Genomic DNA, 15,652 nt, shown 5'->3' with positions numbered 1-15,652 from the left:
CAGAAGTTGCCACAAAAATAATACTTTACTTCTATTTGAGGTCTCAGAGGCTCCAGCTATGAAACACGGTTACATACATGGTTAAATGTTCAGAAGTTTTGTATGTGATTGTTGCTGTGAGTACTTGTAACACAGCACTAACCCTCCCAGATCCCAAATTAGCACCTTATTACTGATCTAAAACTGGAGTTTTTTCATAAGAGGTCTAATTCTCTGGGTTTGAATTTACCCAAAACAAATAAATGTACATACTGTGCATTTCTTTGTCTGAATGACTTTTTGGCAAACAAAAGGAGTTTGCTCATGCTTGACCCAAATAACATATAAAACACTAAATATGTCCTAATTTGGCGTAATAACAATGCTTTATGCTCATTTCTGTATTCAGACACCTTCATCAAATGTGCAGCTCAGTTTGTGGCAGAGTGAGGAGTTCAATACTTTTCAACATGTTGGGTTTTAAAGGGGCCTTGTAGAGTTTAGTTATTATAAACAAACAAAAGTTATATTTACCAAAACCTATTGTATGTATCCTTTCAAGTGTGTCTTAAAACAACAGTCAGGAAATGAACATTGAAACAGGTTTTTCTTGCTGTAATCATTCCTCCTGTTCATACTGGTTATTAGAAGATCCCTTCATAATGCACAAAACCCACAGTCCTCCCTCTGTGTAAAAATGTATTTAAAAGTTTATCTGAAGCTATTATGAAGCTTCAGCGTCCAAAATGAGTCAAATCAAGTAGATATCTTTCAACGTTACAGTCTTTTTAGTGCCAAAGTCCCTCTTTTTGTTACTATTCTTCCACCTGCAGCTCAACAAGGAAACACAAAGAGGGAATTTGATGCTAAAAAGACTGTAAATGTGTCAGATATCCACTTGATATGACTAACTCAGACTGCTGAAGCCTCATATAAGCTTTGAAGGGGATCTTTTCATAGCCAGTATGAACAGGAGGAATGATTACAGCTCATATGGATCACCTGACTGTTGTTTTAAGACACACTTGTAAAAACTGTGAACCTGTCCTTTAAGTGTCCTGTCCTCTAAACTTGCAAAAGCAATATTGAGCCATGTGAAGTTTATTTTCTACAGGTGAGTCAATACACTCACACCCTCCCATGTTTGAAGAATACCTGGTTAGAAAATATATTTCGCAAAAAAGTAAATATGTTTTCTCTCTTCTTTTTTTTTTCGGAAGTGGGTGTGTATAAAAGCTCCCAGGAACCTCAAAACCACAACTCGGTATCAAAGCATCTCACACGAAATGCACAGGAAAAGACTTTATGCATCAGATAAACTTAATCTGATCATTAGGCCGCTGAAAATAACAAGTTAACTCAGGTTCATTTTCAAGTGACTTCTTACTTATTTCACATAATCATTACTGTCATAATGTGATAAAAATATTCAGCATGTCGTAAGTTGTAGTAGTTCATATTTGAGCTCCCTGATGAAAGAAGAGACGTGCAGTGATAATTTAGCTCCATCTGCTGGACAAACAACCACACAAAACCTTCAGCAGGAAAACATTTTATTGGAAAACAAGTTGTTTTGTTTCTCTCATTAACATAAAGTCATTAAATTGCACGTGAAATCATTAACAAACACTTGACACAATAATTACTAAATAAAATACTGTACAGTTTATTCATAAATACATTTAGAACTTAAAATCTTTTTAGCTTGTTTTTACTCTACTTGCAGTTAATTTGAGTAATAATTTGTGCTGCAAGAGGTGACATTTCCGAGAAGGAAAATAACTGATTTACATGATTTGATGATTAGCTGTTTTTTAAACAGTCATATTTTCTCTGAAAAAACCTCCAGTGATAAACACCAGGAGCCGGTTTAACAAAGTGCTACATACATACATTTCTCCCCCTGATTCAATCACAAAGATTTGAACTTTAAGATTTTATCTTAACAGCATGTGAACAGCAGATGTGTGTCAGTAGGAGTTGTCAGCCCCCGAAGTCGGAGCAGTAGTGCGTGCAGTTTGCAGAAGTTTGGTGAAGATTTCTAAGACGCTGCAAGCCATAAATAGCTCACTCGTCTCAGTTTTACACTTGAAGAAGTGTCAGTTACTAATTAGTACACTGCTGTGATGTGCTGCTTTTATTCTTTTCATACAAACACACCCAGGATCCAAACTCAGATGTTATCTCCATTCATGTCTTGTGTTTCAGTCCTGTGGGGGAGAGTTACTGATGACCTTCCTCTTGCGTAGAAACACCAAGTCATAAAAAGGGTTTTTGGTGATGCTTGCCCTGAGGAGGAAGATGAAGATTCAGTTTGAGTAGATGTAGTTGTTCATCTTTGTTTCCCCTAATGCAATAACTGTCAATCCAAGTTAGGGCTGCAGCTAATGATTATTTTCATTATTTATCCACGTGTTGATTGTTTTTTCAGTTTCTCTTGTTTGAATCAACTAATTGTTGCATCTATAAAATGTCAGAGAATAGTGAAAAATGTCTAGAAATCCAAAGTGACATCATAAAATTGCTTGATTTAGACTAAAACCTGAAAATAAATCACTTAAATGATTAACTGATTATCATCATGACATGAACATCATTAATAACTCAGATATCATGATTGAAATTCGTTAGATGATGCATTAATTAACATGTTGTTCTTGGATTAAAGGACAGGTTCACAATTTTTCAAGTGTGTCTTAAAACAGCAGTCAGGTGTCCAGATGAGCAATGAAAGAGGTTTTTCCTCGCTGTAATCATTCCTCCTGTTCATACCAGCTGTTAAAAGATCCCCTTCAAATGTGCTTTCAATGTAAGTGATGGAGGCCAAAATCCACAGTCATTTAGTGCAAAAAGTTGATGTGAAGCTTATATGAGGCTTCAGCAGTGTGAGTTAGTCATATCAAGTGGATATCTGACACATTTACAGTCTTTTTAGCATCAAATTCTCTCTTTGTGTTTCCCTGTTGAGCTGCAGGTGGAAGTATAGTAACAAAAAGAGGAACTTTGGCACTAAAAAGACTGTAACGTTGAAAGATATCTACTTGATTTGACTCATTTGGACGCTAAAGCTTCATATTAGCTTCAGATAAACTTTTTAATACATGTTTGCACAGAAGGAGGACTGTGGATTTTGTCCCCCATCACTTACATTGTAAGTGCATTATGAAGGGATCTTCTAATGGTCAGTAATGAACAGGAGGATCAGTGTTAATTTGGGCTCCTGACTGTTGTAAAACTGTGAACCTTTCCTTTAAGATACTGCTAATTCTTACACATTCCTGAGTTAATTCATGCTTCTTGAATACATAAATACATGTTAATTCATGTGCCCTTATCATAAAGTGTTACCGGTGTTACTTTTTTGTTTGCTGATGCAACATCTCATTGAACAAACCATGAACAGATCAATCATTAAGCTGTAGCTTAAGATTAGAGATGACAAATATTTGGAGACCCACTGTAGCTGTCCTCATCATTGTTGTCACCTGTGTTAATTCTTTGCGGTCATGTGTTCCAGCTTAAGCCTTGACAAACATGACACTGGCGGCACATGGTCTCCCATGTGTCCTCACAACAGCAACAACAGTTATGCGGTTCTCACCTGATGGCGTCCATCCAGTCGTCCCGTTCATCTGCAGTGGCTGCGCTGAACTTATAGAACTGGTGTTTACCCTGCACCACTCTGCCTTTGTTCTCCGTCTTGCAGGCCTTGATCTTTTGTCCTTTGGGGTTATATAACTCCAGACAATACTGTTCAAACACACGTATAGAGAGAGACACGTAGCGCTGTTAGTGTGTGTATATATGCTTTCCATTGATTTTTATTAGTCTTGTGATAGCTGCGTGACTCAGTGTTTTCAAGCACTTGTGTTAGAAATTCATTTAGCAGCTGCTGTGTGATTCATAAGGTTGTGTGGCAGCAGATAATATTTGTGAGGAAGCTCAGCGCTCCTCTGTACACTCTGATACCATAACAAATCATACTCTACCGGTTTGCTTGTGCACTGCGCCTCCCTGACACACAGGTTCTCCAGAGGAATAATCCCAATTGGGTCTTTATCCTGGAGGAGGAGACAGATGTTAAAGACAGACTGAACCTTTGGTCCACCAGGATGATGTTTGACATTTGCATATTTAGTTGTTTTAAAGGATATGGCTGACGATTTTCTATATTTTTCTTCTTGTCAACAAATCTCATGTGCAGAGCCAAACCAACATTAAATTGGTGGAGCACAACATTAAATTGAGAAGTATTGTGTGTGTATCCAAAGCCTGATATATCTTATTCCTCTGTGCCGTAAACCTCCGTTGTTGCCCAAAAACTATTAAAAACATGTCAATGAGCCACACTGCTGCACTGGGTGACATGTTCATTCACCCCAAAGACAACAGTTACATTAGTTTGTTTAGAAATGGCTCTGACTAATAACAGCAAACATGTTTTCAGTCTCTGGAGAGTAGTTCTGTGTAAGGCAGACACCACACAGAGCATGTGTGGAAACTTGTTCTGGTTCTGTTTACAGAGCTTCACTAGCTTCTTGTGCTACATATCACAACCTCTTCACTTTGTACTGAAGTTCTTTGAGAAATTGACAATGTAGTATAAAGTCAAGAGGTTGTGATATGTAACACACAGAACTACTCTCCGGAGACTGAAAACGTGATCGCTGTTATTAGTCTTTGGAGCCGTTTCTAAACAAACTAATGTGACTGTAATCTTTGTGATGAAAAAACATGTCACCCAGTGCAGTAGTGTGGCTCACTGACATGTTTTTAATAGTTTTTGTACAACAACAGAGGTCTACGACACAAAGGAATAAGATATATCAGGTTCTAGATACACACACGATACTTGTAAGTTGATCAATTCATTGTTGGTTTGGCTCTGCACATGAGGTTTGTTGACAATAAGAAAAACATAGAAAATCATCATTCTTATCCTTTAAAGCTATTTTTTGCATTATTTCATTTAAAAACATCCATCAGAATGAGAGATACTTACTGTTGTGTATTCAAAGTAGTACAGACAGCTGTCCGTCAAAATGAACCACCTCCTCTTCCAGGTTTTAACTCGGCCACCTTCAACGAAGAAAACAAAGATTTAGAGAGATGCCCTCTGTCGTAATCTCCTCTAAAAGCCTTATGATCAACTGTGACCTTTCTGTATGGTTCAAATATCTCATCATCTCACCCATTTTAAGGAGCCAGCCCTCTCTGTCTGGATTAAAAAATGTCAGTGTGAGGTCATTCCCATCATCCTCTGGGATTTTGAACGGCTCGTTGCGGATGCTCGAGTACAGGTTCTGGAGGACAAGATAGAAGAGAATGTCAGTTTCGTAGTAGACTATATTAGTTCTTATTAGTCTAATTATCCTTAAAAATTGAATTAGATAGTAGTGGAAGAAGCAGTCAGATCATTAATGACAAAAATACATTTTGTCTTTGTTCTGAACTATCTCTGTAAGAGTGAAAAATGAAAATCCAGAAGATTGGAGATAATGAAATAAAGGAAATTCCCCAAACTGGAGATAATGATAAAATTAAATTCCCCCAAAATAGCGGATTTTCATGCTTTTACATCAATTGAAGGATCCTCTCCAGGTTGAATAGATTCTCTCTTTAGAAAATGTCTACAAGCTAAAATATTTTCACACTCGTGAAATGTTGACATTTTGGAAGATTTGGAAGATTTTTACTTAGCAACAACAATATTTTATGAGCTTGACACACAATAATCAGAGGGTTAGTGTTAGTTATCTGTATAGGGTTAAAGTACAATGAGTGTGTTTACATTTGCACTATTTATCCTATTTTATTGTAAATATTGTGATTCTTTGCTTCTATGTCAAGCACTTTGTGTCGTATGTTATGCATCAATTTTGCTGTAGAAATCAGATTTATTAATCCTGGTTATGCATTGCACATGTAAACATCATGTCCTGGTTTGAGAAACCTGGAGCTAGCTGGAGTACTCTGATAGAAAACAGGATAATGTGGCATGTAAACACCTTATCCAGGTTTCTGATCATTCCCTCTCATATTAAAGACAGACTGAACCTTTGGTCCACCAGAAGGATGTTTGACACTTCCATATTTTGTTGTTTTAAAGGATCTGGCTGATGATTTTCTTCACTTTTCTTATTGTCAACAAATCTAAAGTTACTAAAGTCTTGTGTGTGTACCCACAACCTGATATATCTTAACATAATTTCTGTTATTAGACTGTTATTAGTTCCCCAACATGCCCAAAACTCTTCATAATAAAGAAACATGTCACCCATTGCAGCAATGTGGTTCATTGACATGTTTTCAATAGTTTTTGGACAACAACTGAGGTCTACAACAGAGAGGAAGAAGATATATCAGGCTTTGGATACACACATAATACTTGTAGGTAAATAAATTCATTGTAGAGTTTAGAGAATCCAAATGCAGCAGAGTTCAGGCGATCAGGAACCAAAATGTGTTCATCTCAAAAGTTGACATTGATGAATCAAGACATGCCTGCAGGTACCTGCATAATGAGGTTTTTCACGTTAAATTATTTAAACCACGAGAAGACTGATGTGAATGTAAACACACTCAATACATTCCTCTGAAACACAGGAAGAGGAAAAGTAGAAACTGAAGTACCAGAATCTCAATGTTGAGTGAATGTATCTGGTTTAGTTTATTGACAGGACATTATGAATAAGATATTATTAGTAGGACGTGAGCAGCTGACCGTAAGCAGCTCGGTGGGCAGGTCTTCCCCGTTGTTGATCCCTCTGTTCATGGCGACAAACCGCTGCAGACTGGGCTTGTCTTTCACGTTGGGGTTGTGGAGACTCGTGTTGAGCATGATGACGGCGAAAGACAGGATGTAGCATGTGTCTGTCATACAACCACAAACACACACACAGAATGCAAAAAAACCAAAACCACAGTTAGTTCTCTTCAGCTGTGCATCATTATTGCAGCTTCAGTTGTATAAATTGCCCCCATTAAAAAATAATAGGTATCTGTGAATTCTGCCTGAACAAAAAACACTTATGTCGAATAATCTGTTTGCTCTGAACAGGGAGGGAAACATTCACTCATATTTTCTGGAAAGAAGACATTTCTTTTTCTTAACATAAATAAATAAAACTCTCTAAGGCAAGTTAACATAACTTGCCTTAGAGAGTTTTATTTTTAAATCTATGAAATTAAACACGTGTTAGTGAATATATACGTTGTAATGATGGGACTTGAATGAGGCGAAACAAAAGCCTCTTTGTGCTTGTACCTGTGGACTGGAAGACCCCGGGGTTACAGTCACAGTAGCGGGTTGCAAATGCCTCCATCATCCTGTCAATCTTCTGAGCTTCTCCCGGGAGACGAAAGCTCCATAAAAATTGCCTGCAAGTTGGCAGAGATGTAGAAAAAAACAACAACACATGAATAAAATGTCAGGTGCATACGGGTAAGGAAGGAGGATTTCCACATCATCACTAAAACAAGACTAAAAGTAAAACTGCTGCAAGGTTTCATGCTGACTTTCACGCTTGCTTGTGAGTTTTATGCCACAAACCTCAGTGCCTGCACCAGATTCAGGTCTGAAAATTCATGCAAGCCCACGAAGGCTTTCAGCACATCCAGATGCATGTCCTTCCTGTATGAAAATGAAGAAAATGGGAGATAAGGAGAACACAAAGTGAAAATTCACAGTAGATCATAAAACTGAAAGCCAATATATATCTTATATTAACTCTCTAAAACAGAGTTGTTTTATATGTTTCTGTTTCTACAGTGATTGACACTGTACAGTTAAGAAAATGAACTGGAATGAAGAACAGCTGTGACAGATCCAGTAAATCTACATTCACTGCACGTTTTGAAGCGAGTAGTTCAAGATTTTGGGAAATATGTTTATTTGCTTTCTTGCTAAGACTCAGATCATCCTACATAATGTAACTTCCTGGAATTGTCATTGTGAGGTTTGCCAAGCAACCAGCGGGGACTCAAGGAAGTTACTGCAGTTACTACAGTTCGGTTTTTGTACGGAATAAAACAACTGGGATATAATATGAGCCTTAGAGGTGCTTTACCTTTGGACAGAGCCAGGCTAGCTGTTTCCCCCTGTTTGCAGTCTTTATGCTAAGCTAGGCTAACCGGCTGCTGGTTATAGCATCATATTTACTGTAGTGATGCAAGAGTGGTATTTACATTCTCATTTACAGTAAAACAATGTGTACACAGGCTGGGTAGCTAAAGCATCATGTTTGCTGAGCAGCAGCAGCTTTAGTTCTCCATCATTGTCTACACAGGATGCGTTCAGGTACAATATTGAGTGTAGGTCACCCTGATTTTAGCAGCATTTAGAGCCCGACACACAATCACTGTAGTTACGTGCGTAAAACTAAAGAAAATACACTTGAAGTGTAAAAATGCGCTTCAGGTCAGGTCAGTTACATGTGTAACTATAAAAACACTGATATTGTTATGAGGATCAAGGGGAAAAAGGAATAAAAGTGTAGAATAAAGAAATCAAAAAACTGAGTAAATCCTAACAACTCAACAGCAGCGCACAGAGAACAAATAAATAGAAGAGAGAGAAAATAGAAGTGCATCTGTTCGTTCTTTACTTTCTGCAAGAAAGCGAACAAGCATATTAACCAAACTATTCCTTGAACTCTCTGGCACCACTGGTATGAAACACACATCAGGAGATGTGTGTGTATATCACTATTTTCTGTGGCCTGTTCATTCAGTTATCTTTTATATCAGTGAACCTCATGACGGACTGCTTCTCTCTCAACCTTCAGAATATAAACAGCTGCTTTAAGAAATGAGTACAACTTGGCTTTTTTGACAAGGCGGACAAGGTTTTTGCTGAGAGAGTACATCTCAACCTCCACTTTCATCTGAGTTCAATTATGTCTCTTTTAAATCGAGATATATCTATCAAACTAACCAGTTGTGTGTGTACTATACCTCTCTCCGAGGAAGTTTCCTATGGCAGTCTTGTTCAGTCCCTCCTCTTTGTACAGAAACTCTGCCACTGACTCTGCTTGCCATTCCAGCAGGCTATTTTCAACCAGGTATTGAACACCCTGCAGCACAGGAAGGATGTGAAGTTAGATTTGAATGAACGTATTACTACTAAGAGCATGCAAATCAGCAATGTTTACACACAGGAACTTGCATTTTATGTTGTGCTGAATGGCTGTTCGGAGTTTAATGGTACAGCCTGACAGTTTTGGTTTGAAATAGAGCAGAATTGTTAAATGTTACAATGTTTAGTCCTTTAATCTGATATTTTATGTGTTTTTCTACTTACTTGACAAAAAAGATTCCATATAAATGTCAGACAAAACCACTGTTTAAATTCTTGTTAGTCATAACACACATCAAGAAGGTTTTCTTCTTCTACATTTGAGTCACTGTCATCACTAATCACCAGAACAGAATAATAGAAATGTTGAATGAATACTGCATACTGTTATCTCTTAATTACAAAGGGTGCTCAGAGCCATATTATCAAAATATCACACTTAATTCTGAGTGTCTACGCCTGCGAAGTAGTTCTTCAAACCAATTCTACTTCTAACACCTTTAACCCCGAAGACTTTTCTTCCACCTACTCATACATGTCCTCAGGCCTGAGAGCAGAGCAGCCACAGGCAAGGGGACTCGGTTTCTACCGAGGTCTTTTTTTTCTCTTATGACACACATTAGAGGAAGGAAGACGAAAGACGGAGGTCGATGTGGTGAAGTGGGGCAGCAGCTTCAGGGAACAGGATGTGGTTTTCTCGCTATTGCTCATCTGCGTCTGTGCTTGTGCACAGTTTGCACCTCTGCACATCAAACACGCACACGCCGCTTTAATCTACATCCGCTCTGTGTTGAGTTATCATCTACTGTTGACCTTCAGATCAAGAGGAGCTGAAGTTAGTGAAAGCAGACTTTCACCTACTGTACCTTTAATGTGACAGGACATAACAACCAACATATCTCCATCTGAGTACACAAGTATACAAGTGACCTAATTAAATATTTTGTCTGATTGACGGCACACACATTGTTCACCAGCTCAGATTGAGTTTAAAATGTTAAAATGACAAAAACTGGTTGTGAACAAAGACAGAAGAAATCCTCTGGATCCATAACCACTAAATCAACCAACATTTTCTCCTTTTTATATACACTAAAAAACTCACTTTTGTAGGGTCCATGTTGAATTTCTTTTTCCCATGTAAGAATCCTCTGTTCCTCGCAACATTTTTACTGCAACAGAAGACAAATAACAGTCAAACAACTGCAAATATATAATGAGTATTTGTATTATAAACTAATGTATTGATTTTTAAAATTGATCGGTAACTCAAATAGAGACGATTGTTAATGGACTGCATGTTTCATTGGTTGTAGTTGGACTATTTACTGTGACTATATTTTCTTGATTTCCTTTAGTACAGTATGTCAAAGACATATATTCATCTAACTGTTTATTTTGTTGTAGAAATGTTAAATTGGCAATATTTACATATTTCTTGGAGTTTTTATTTATCATTTTTGGAAATGTGTGTATATTTACAAGAAGATGAACATAAAGAAACTTCAACCTACAAAACATCTCAAGTTTTCAGCTCAATGTGACTCATTCAGATTAATCATTTTACCTGCCTAACAGTTCAAAACCAGTGGTGGAGAGTACTGTGCTTAGACACAATTTTGAGGTACTTGTACTTTACTTTTTAATCCATTACATTTAATAGACAGCTGGTTACACTGCAAGTTCAGATTTTAGACACAAAACACATAATCAGCAAATAAAATTTGTACGGCTGCGGGATTAAAATGCTGCTTACATGTTAACAATCAAATAATTTAGTTATATATTAATGAACTGAAAGGTTCCACTCTGCATAATGAGTACTGAGAAACTGGTTATCATGCCAGTAATTCAGTTATTGTGAAATGGAGTGTCATATCACATATTTTATTATCAACTCCTCATAGCAGTGACAAAAGTAACAGGAAGTCTAAATATGTCTTTCCCAGAATGTCACAAGACCATTTCCGATTTCTGTCAAAACTGGTGCGTAGTATGTCTTTTCTTACTGCATATGCAGCACTACAATAAATGACCACAACACTTTCTCTTTCATAAATCTTTAAGGAAAGATTCAACTCATTTTTAAAAATCTGATTTGAATTTAAAAAGAATTTGAATATATGATGTTGACTGTAACATCTGAACACCACATCTTCAGAGTGCATGAAAACTAGTTAGCGAGTGAGCAGACAAGTTGTAAAAGTTAGCTAAAAGTGATGGATACATGGTTGAAATAGATAGGTAGCTTAAAGTAAAGGATAAACAGTTAAACTGGTGATTAAGTAATGGATAAATTGTGATATAGCTTAGCTAAAAGTAATGGATAAACAGTTGAAAAAGTTAGCTAAAAGTAATGGTTGTTAAAATAGTTAGCATAACGTAATGGATAAACAGTTAAAATCATAAATAGGTATTATAATATACATATACAGTTTATATATATGGTTAAAACTGTTAAAGTAATTGATAATATTAAATACCTGTATATATATCTGGTTAAAAAGTTAAAGTGATAAATGGTGATATAGCTAATGGATAAATGGTTAAAATAGCTAGCGTTAGCTAGAAGTAATTATTATAAATATGTTAATGTTAGCTAAAAATAATGGATAAATTGTTTAGTTAGTTAGATAAAAGAAGTGAGAAACAGATCTTATCTTAATCTTAAAGTATTGGACAAACAGATAAAACATATAGCTTAAAGTAATAGTTTTGAAATAGATTAGCTCACTAAAAGTAAAGGCTAACTGGTTAAATAGTTAACATTAGCTAAAAACAATCGACAAATCATTTAAATAATTAGCTAAAAGTAATGATACATAGTAGAAATAGTTATCTTAAAGTAGTTGAACTGCTAGCTAAAAGCAGGCTAAAGGATAAACTGGTTAAATAGTTAATGTTAGCTAAACGTAATGGATAAACAGCTGATATTGTTAGTTTAAAGGGTTAAATGGGTAAATAGTTAAAACAGATAGCTTGAACTCTAACCAGTTGAAATAGTTAGCTAAAACGGATAGATAAATGGTTGAAAAATAAATGGCAGCATACTTGAATTCATCTGCAGGGCTGTAGGGTATGTCTGACAGAAAACTGGGAACCACTGCTAAAGCATTTCCATGCAAAACAGGTTTAAAAACATCTCGTTTAAAAGGATTGAGTAGCAGGTGATGGATTAAACTGCACAGGTAGCATCTAATGGAAACAATTTTGACTTCTGACTCAGGCAAATAAACATTGCAGCAAAGCTAATTGCATGACATTGGCAAACTGAGTATTTTTGGTGGCGTAGGAGTCTAAAGTGCATTATAGTGTCACTTAAATGAGAGGAAAAGTACTTGCTGACTCATAGAAGAGCTCCTCTAAAAAATTTTCTCATACTCACTTCTGCTCCTCCAGTTCAGGGTTGTGGATTTCTGGCGTGACGTGACTGATCTCTAACCTCAGCTTCTGCAAGAGGGAATTGAGAAATAGAACAGTGATGATAAAATGAGACCAAGGTTTGTTATTACATCACAAACAGTCATACACTCTATGGTACCTGACTCAGTGCCAATTTGTCCCCCCACAGTTATAAAACAACCTTCAAATCCTTCATATCTTAATTAAAAGTGCGAATGAAATGCCTTTGTGTGCTGTGAAACACTGTCAGGAGGCTGTCAGGAGTGGGTGCATGGAGAAGAATAATAGAGGAATTTTAATGTAAGACCTTGGAGGTATATATTCTCCACACAATACCTGAATGTCATCCTGTAGCTCAGACTTGTGATTCTTGATGGTGTCACTCTGCCTTCTCACTGCAGGGGGGAGTTTCGGTGGAGCTGTGGGGCGACAACAAAAGCATCAGCAGGGGGGACAAGTCAGGCCGGTGGCACAGAGTTGATGATGACGCCAAAAGCAGTCAGATAGACATACAGCACGGTGGACAAGCTTCCTCATGCCTAAGCTCTCACAGACCAGCATGCATCACAACTATAACCTTCGCTCAGTTAGAGAAGTGGTCAGTGTGTGAGAAAAGAACAGGGATAAAAATAGCTGCTTTTCTTCCTCTTTACAATCAGTAAGACTTTGCCCACCTCATGGCCATTGAAGGACAATTCCTCCTTATTTGTGAAGAGAACATTAACAGTATAGCAAGTATCTTTCAACGTTGGATAAACAATCCATCTTGAATCACATATCGCAAATGACACCAAAGTTGAATAACAGAACTATAAAATATGTCTTAATTAATTGTAGGTTTTAAATAAAACATTTCTGAAAGCAAAAACAGGAACATCGCTGAAAAGTTTGTAACCTACAAATGTAATTATTGTCCTGATTATCCTGTAATAATGTAAAGTAATGATTAAAAATGAAGGAATAAAAGCGTACCTTTCCCCCAGAGGAAGCTGTCTTTTCTGGATATGGCCATGTTGTTAGTGGTGTAGAGCGACTGAAGGCTGTGCAGGAAACAAGCTGTGTCAAAGTGAAAAAAGGGCCGCACCGTGACGCTGAAGAGACTCCGCGTTTCAGTCTCAATCTCTCTTACACCACTTCAGATGACGTGCATGACAAAATGTTGACATGCAGCCTGAGTCTTTAAGAAACAGAGATGTCATTCATGTTGTAACTACAACCATGAAAGACTACTACTAGTATTATTACACATCTGTTACTAAAGCACTACTTTTGTCATACTGATGTCACAAAGTGCCTTACAAAAAATAGTAGTAAGATCAACTAAAAATATGGTAAATTTCCAAAAAGAAACCCAAAAGGAGTCATACTTTATTTCTGCTTCACTTATTTTTTACTATATCTTATGTATATCTTATGCATTTTATATTTATTATTTACTTTATTTAACTCTACAAATGTATATCGTTTGGTAGTTTCATTTATAAAAGTATAGACTGCATCATATTTTATAAACTCATTTGTTTTGAGTGTATCTTCTGAAAAGTAATCAGTAACTATAAATAAATGAAATGAAGGAGAGAGTACAATATTTGTAAACTGTAAATAAATCCATTTAATTAAAAATAAACGTAGTAGAATAAAAGTATAGGAAAAGTATATTCACCATGTCATTTGTCTTTTAAGAAGTAGTTTCAGACACATTGCATCGCAGGAAGGAAACAAAAGTTATACAGAACAGGGCTTCTTTCATTTCTAAATGTGAGGCCCCATCTAGTGGGGCGTCACGTTTTTTAATACCAAAGAATGTTAGTAAACATACAATTGATGATGTATTATTACATTATTACCATACTTATTGAGGTTAATGTGTACAGAAATGCTCCCTACAAGTCAAAAGCCACGGCTTCAACCTGCTCTGAACGCTTCGCTTTCAAAGTTGTTTTTCTACCTTGCCAATGAGTTGGTGTCAACTCGTCTTGAGGATGCCCATAAACAGCCTCGTCCACTCACATATTTTGGATGGGATTTTGACTTGAACATATACGGATATATTTGAGAAGATGAGAAGATGAGATGAGATAAACTTTAATGTCCCGAAGGAAATTTGTCTTGGGGAAAAGTGCTACGCAGAGCTGCAATCAAGCAATACATGACAATACAATACATGGACAAAAACATACCTCAATGACGAGACAATGCAGTGGTGCACTGGTGCAAAAAAGTACTGCATCCAACTACAATCACACAATGCATTAAAAAGTCACTACTTGAGCTGGTTGTTTATTGAGAAGTGCAATAGAAGTTGAGACGAAGGAAACTTTTACATCTGCTGGCTCTACAACGTCTACCTGAAGGTAATAATTTGTATTCAGGGAATAAGATATGTGACGAGTCTTTCAAAATCCTTTGTGCTTGTCTGACCACCGTTCTCTCCCTCCTCCCTATCGCCTTCATAGCAGTCTTCACTACGTTGGCCATTCTAGTTTTCAGCTGGACCGTTCCATGATGCCATGCCATACCTGATAATGGTTTCCAGCACTGCATTGTAGAATGTAAACATGATCTCAGTACCCAAAACCACCAAACAGTCTGAGTCGGCGGAGAAAGTGAATTCTTTGATAGATACAGATACTCAACGTGAAAATTCCTCTTTAAATTATTGTCCATTAGTATGTCCAGATACTTAAAGGAGCATGTGTTGAATTTCTCTGTCGCCAACAATCTCAGGCTCATGGACTCTCACCTCCCTTGGATCAAAAACCATTTCTTTTGTTTTATTAGTATTTAGAATAAGGTGGTGGCTGTTAAAAGTGGATATCTCATTGTGGTATACAGAGGGGCAGTCATCTACCCTCAGCAGGCTTAAATTAACTGTGTCATCTGAAAATTTAATAACATTATTATTTGCTTCTGCAATTGTTTGTGTACAGTGTGATTTGTGTAGCATTTGATTAAAAAAGGATTAACTTGCATGTTCTTTAATTTCTAGACAAGCAGGTATGGTTGTATTGTGTTAAAAGCTGAACTAAAATCTGCAAATAAATCCCAAGAAGTTGACATTTCAAGTAAAGAATGAGAAAAAGTAGTGAAATCCTACTACTGTAGTTTGTTGATGTAGCCTCTGGACCCAGCCGATGTCTCATGATTGGCAGCTTCCAAGAACTGGCCAATCAGAGCAGAGTGGGCTCTTTGGGA

General features: G+C 36.8%; 1 protein-coding gene across 1 annotated transcript; it reads right to left on the bottom strand.

The window, feature by feature from the left end:
• Window positions 1–1,515: 1,515 nt before the first annotated feature.
• Window positions 1,516–13,568, bottom strand: LOC122967234 (cytohesin-2-like). Its single transcript, XM_044331766.1, has 13 exons — window positions 13,430–13,568; window positions 12,794–12,876; window positions 12,441–12,505; window positions 10,161–10,227; window positions 8,935–9,053; window positions 7,532–7,612; window positions 7,247–7,359; window positions 6,704–6,852; window positions 5,171–5,282; window positions 4,982–5,058; window positions 3,969–4,040; window positions 3,581–3,729; window positions 1,516–2,268 (listed from the first exon to the last, which is right to left on the bottom strand). Exons 1-13 carry the CDS (start codon window positions 13,467–13,469, stop codon window positions 2,184–2,186), a joined length of 1,212 nt encoding a protein of 403 aa, XP_044187701.1. The 5' UTR covers window positions 13,470–13,568; the 3' UTR covers window positions 1,516–2,183.
• Window positions 13,569–15,652: the final 2,084 nt, after the last annotated feature.

This window comes from Thunnus albacares, chromosome 17 (genome assembly GCF_914725855.1).
Source record: "Thunnus albacares chromosome 17, fThuAlb1.1, whole genome shotgun sequence".
Taxonomy (NCBI): domain Eukaryota; kingdom Metazoa; phylum Chordata; class Actinopteri; order Scombriformes; family Scombridae; genus Thunnus; species Thunnus albacares.
The sequence above is the reverse complement of the archived record's forward strand: the minus strand, read 5'-3'. Positions and strand labels throughout refer to the sequence as shown.

What these genes read in the sequence shown, in the direction of transcription:
- LOC122967234 (XM_044331766.1), bottom strand. Translation starts at nt 13,469, where the DNA reads ATGGCCATATCCAGAAAAGACAGCTTCCTCTGGGGGAAAG. An exon ending in CGCAGTGCACAAGCAAACCG is followed by an intron (nt 3,730 to 3,968) that starts GTAGAGTATGAT and finishes GTGTTTGAACAG; the next exon opens with TATTGTCTGGAGTTATATAA. An exon ending in GACTGGATGGACGCCATCAG is followed by an intron (nt 2,269 to 3,580) that starts GTGAGAACCGCA and finishes CTTCCTCCTCAG; the next exon opens with GGCAAGCATCACCAAAAACC.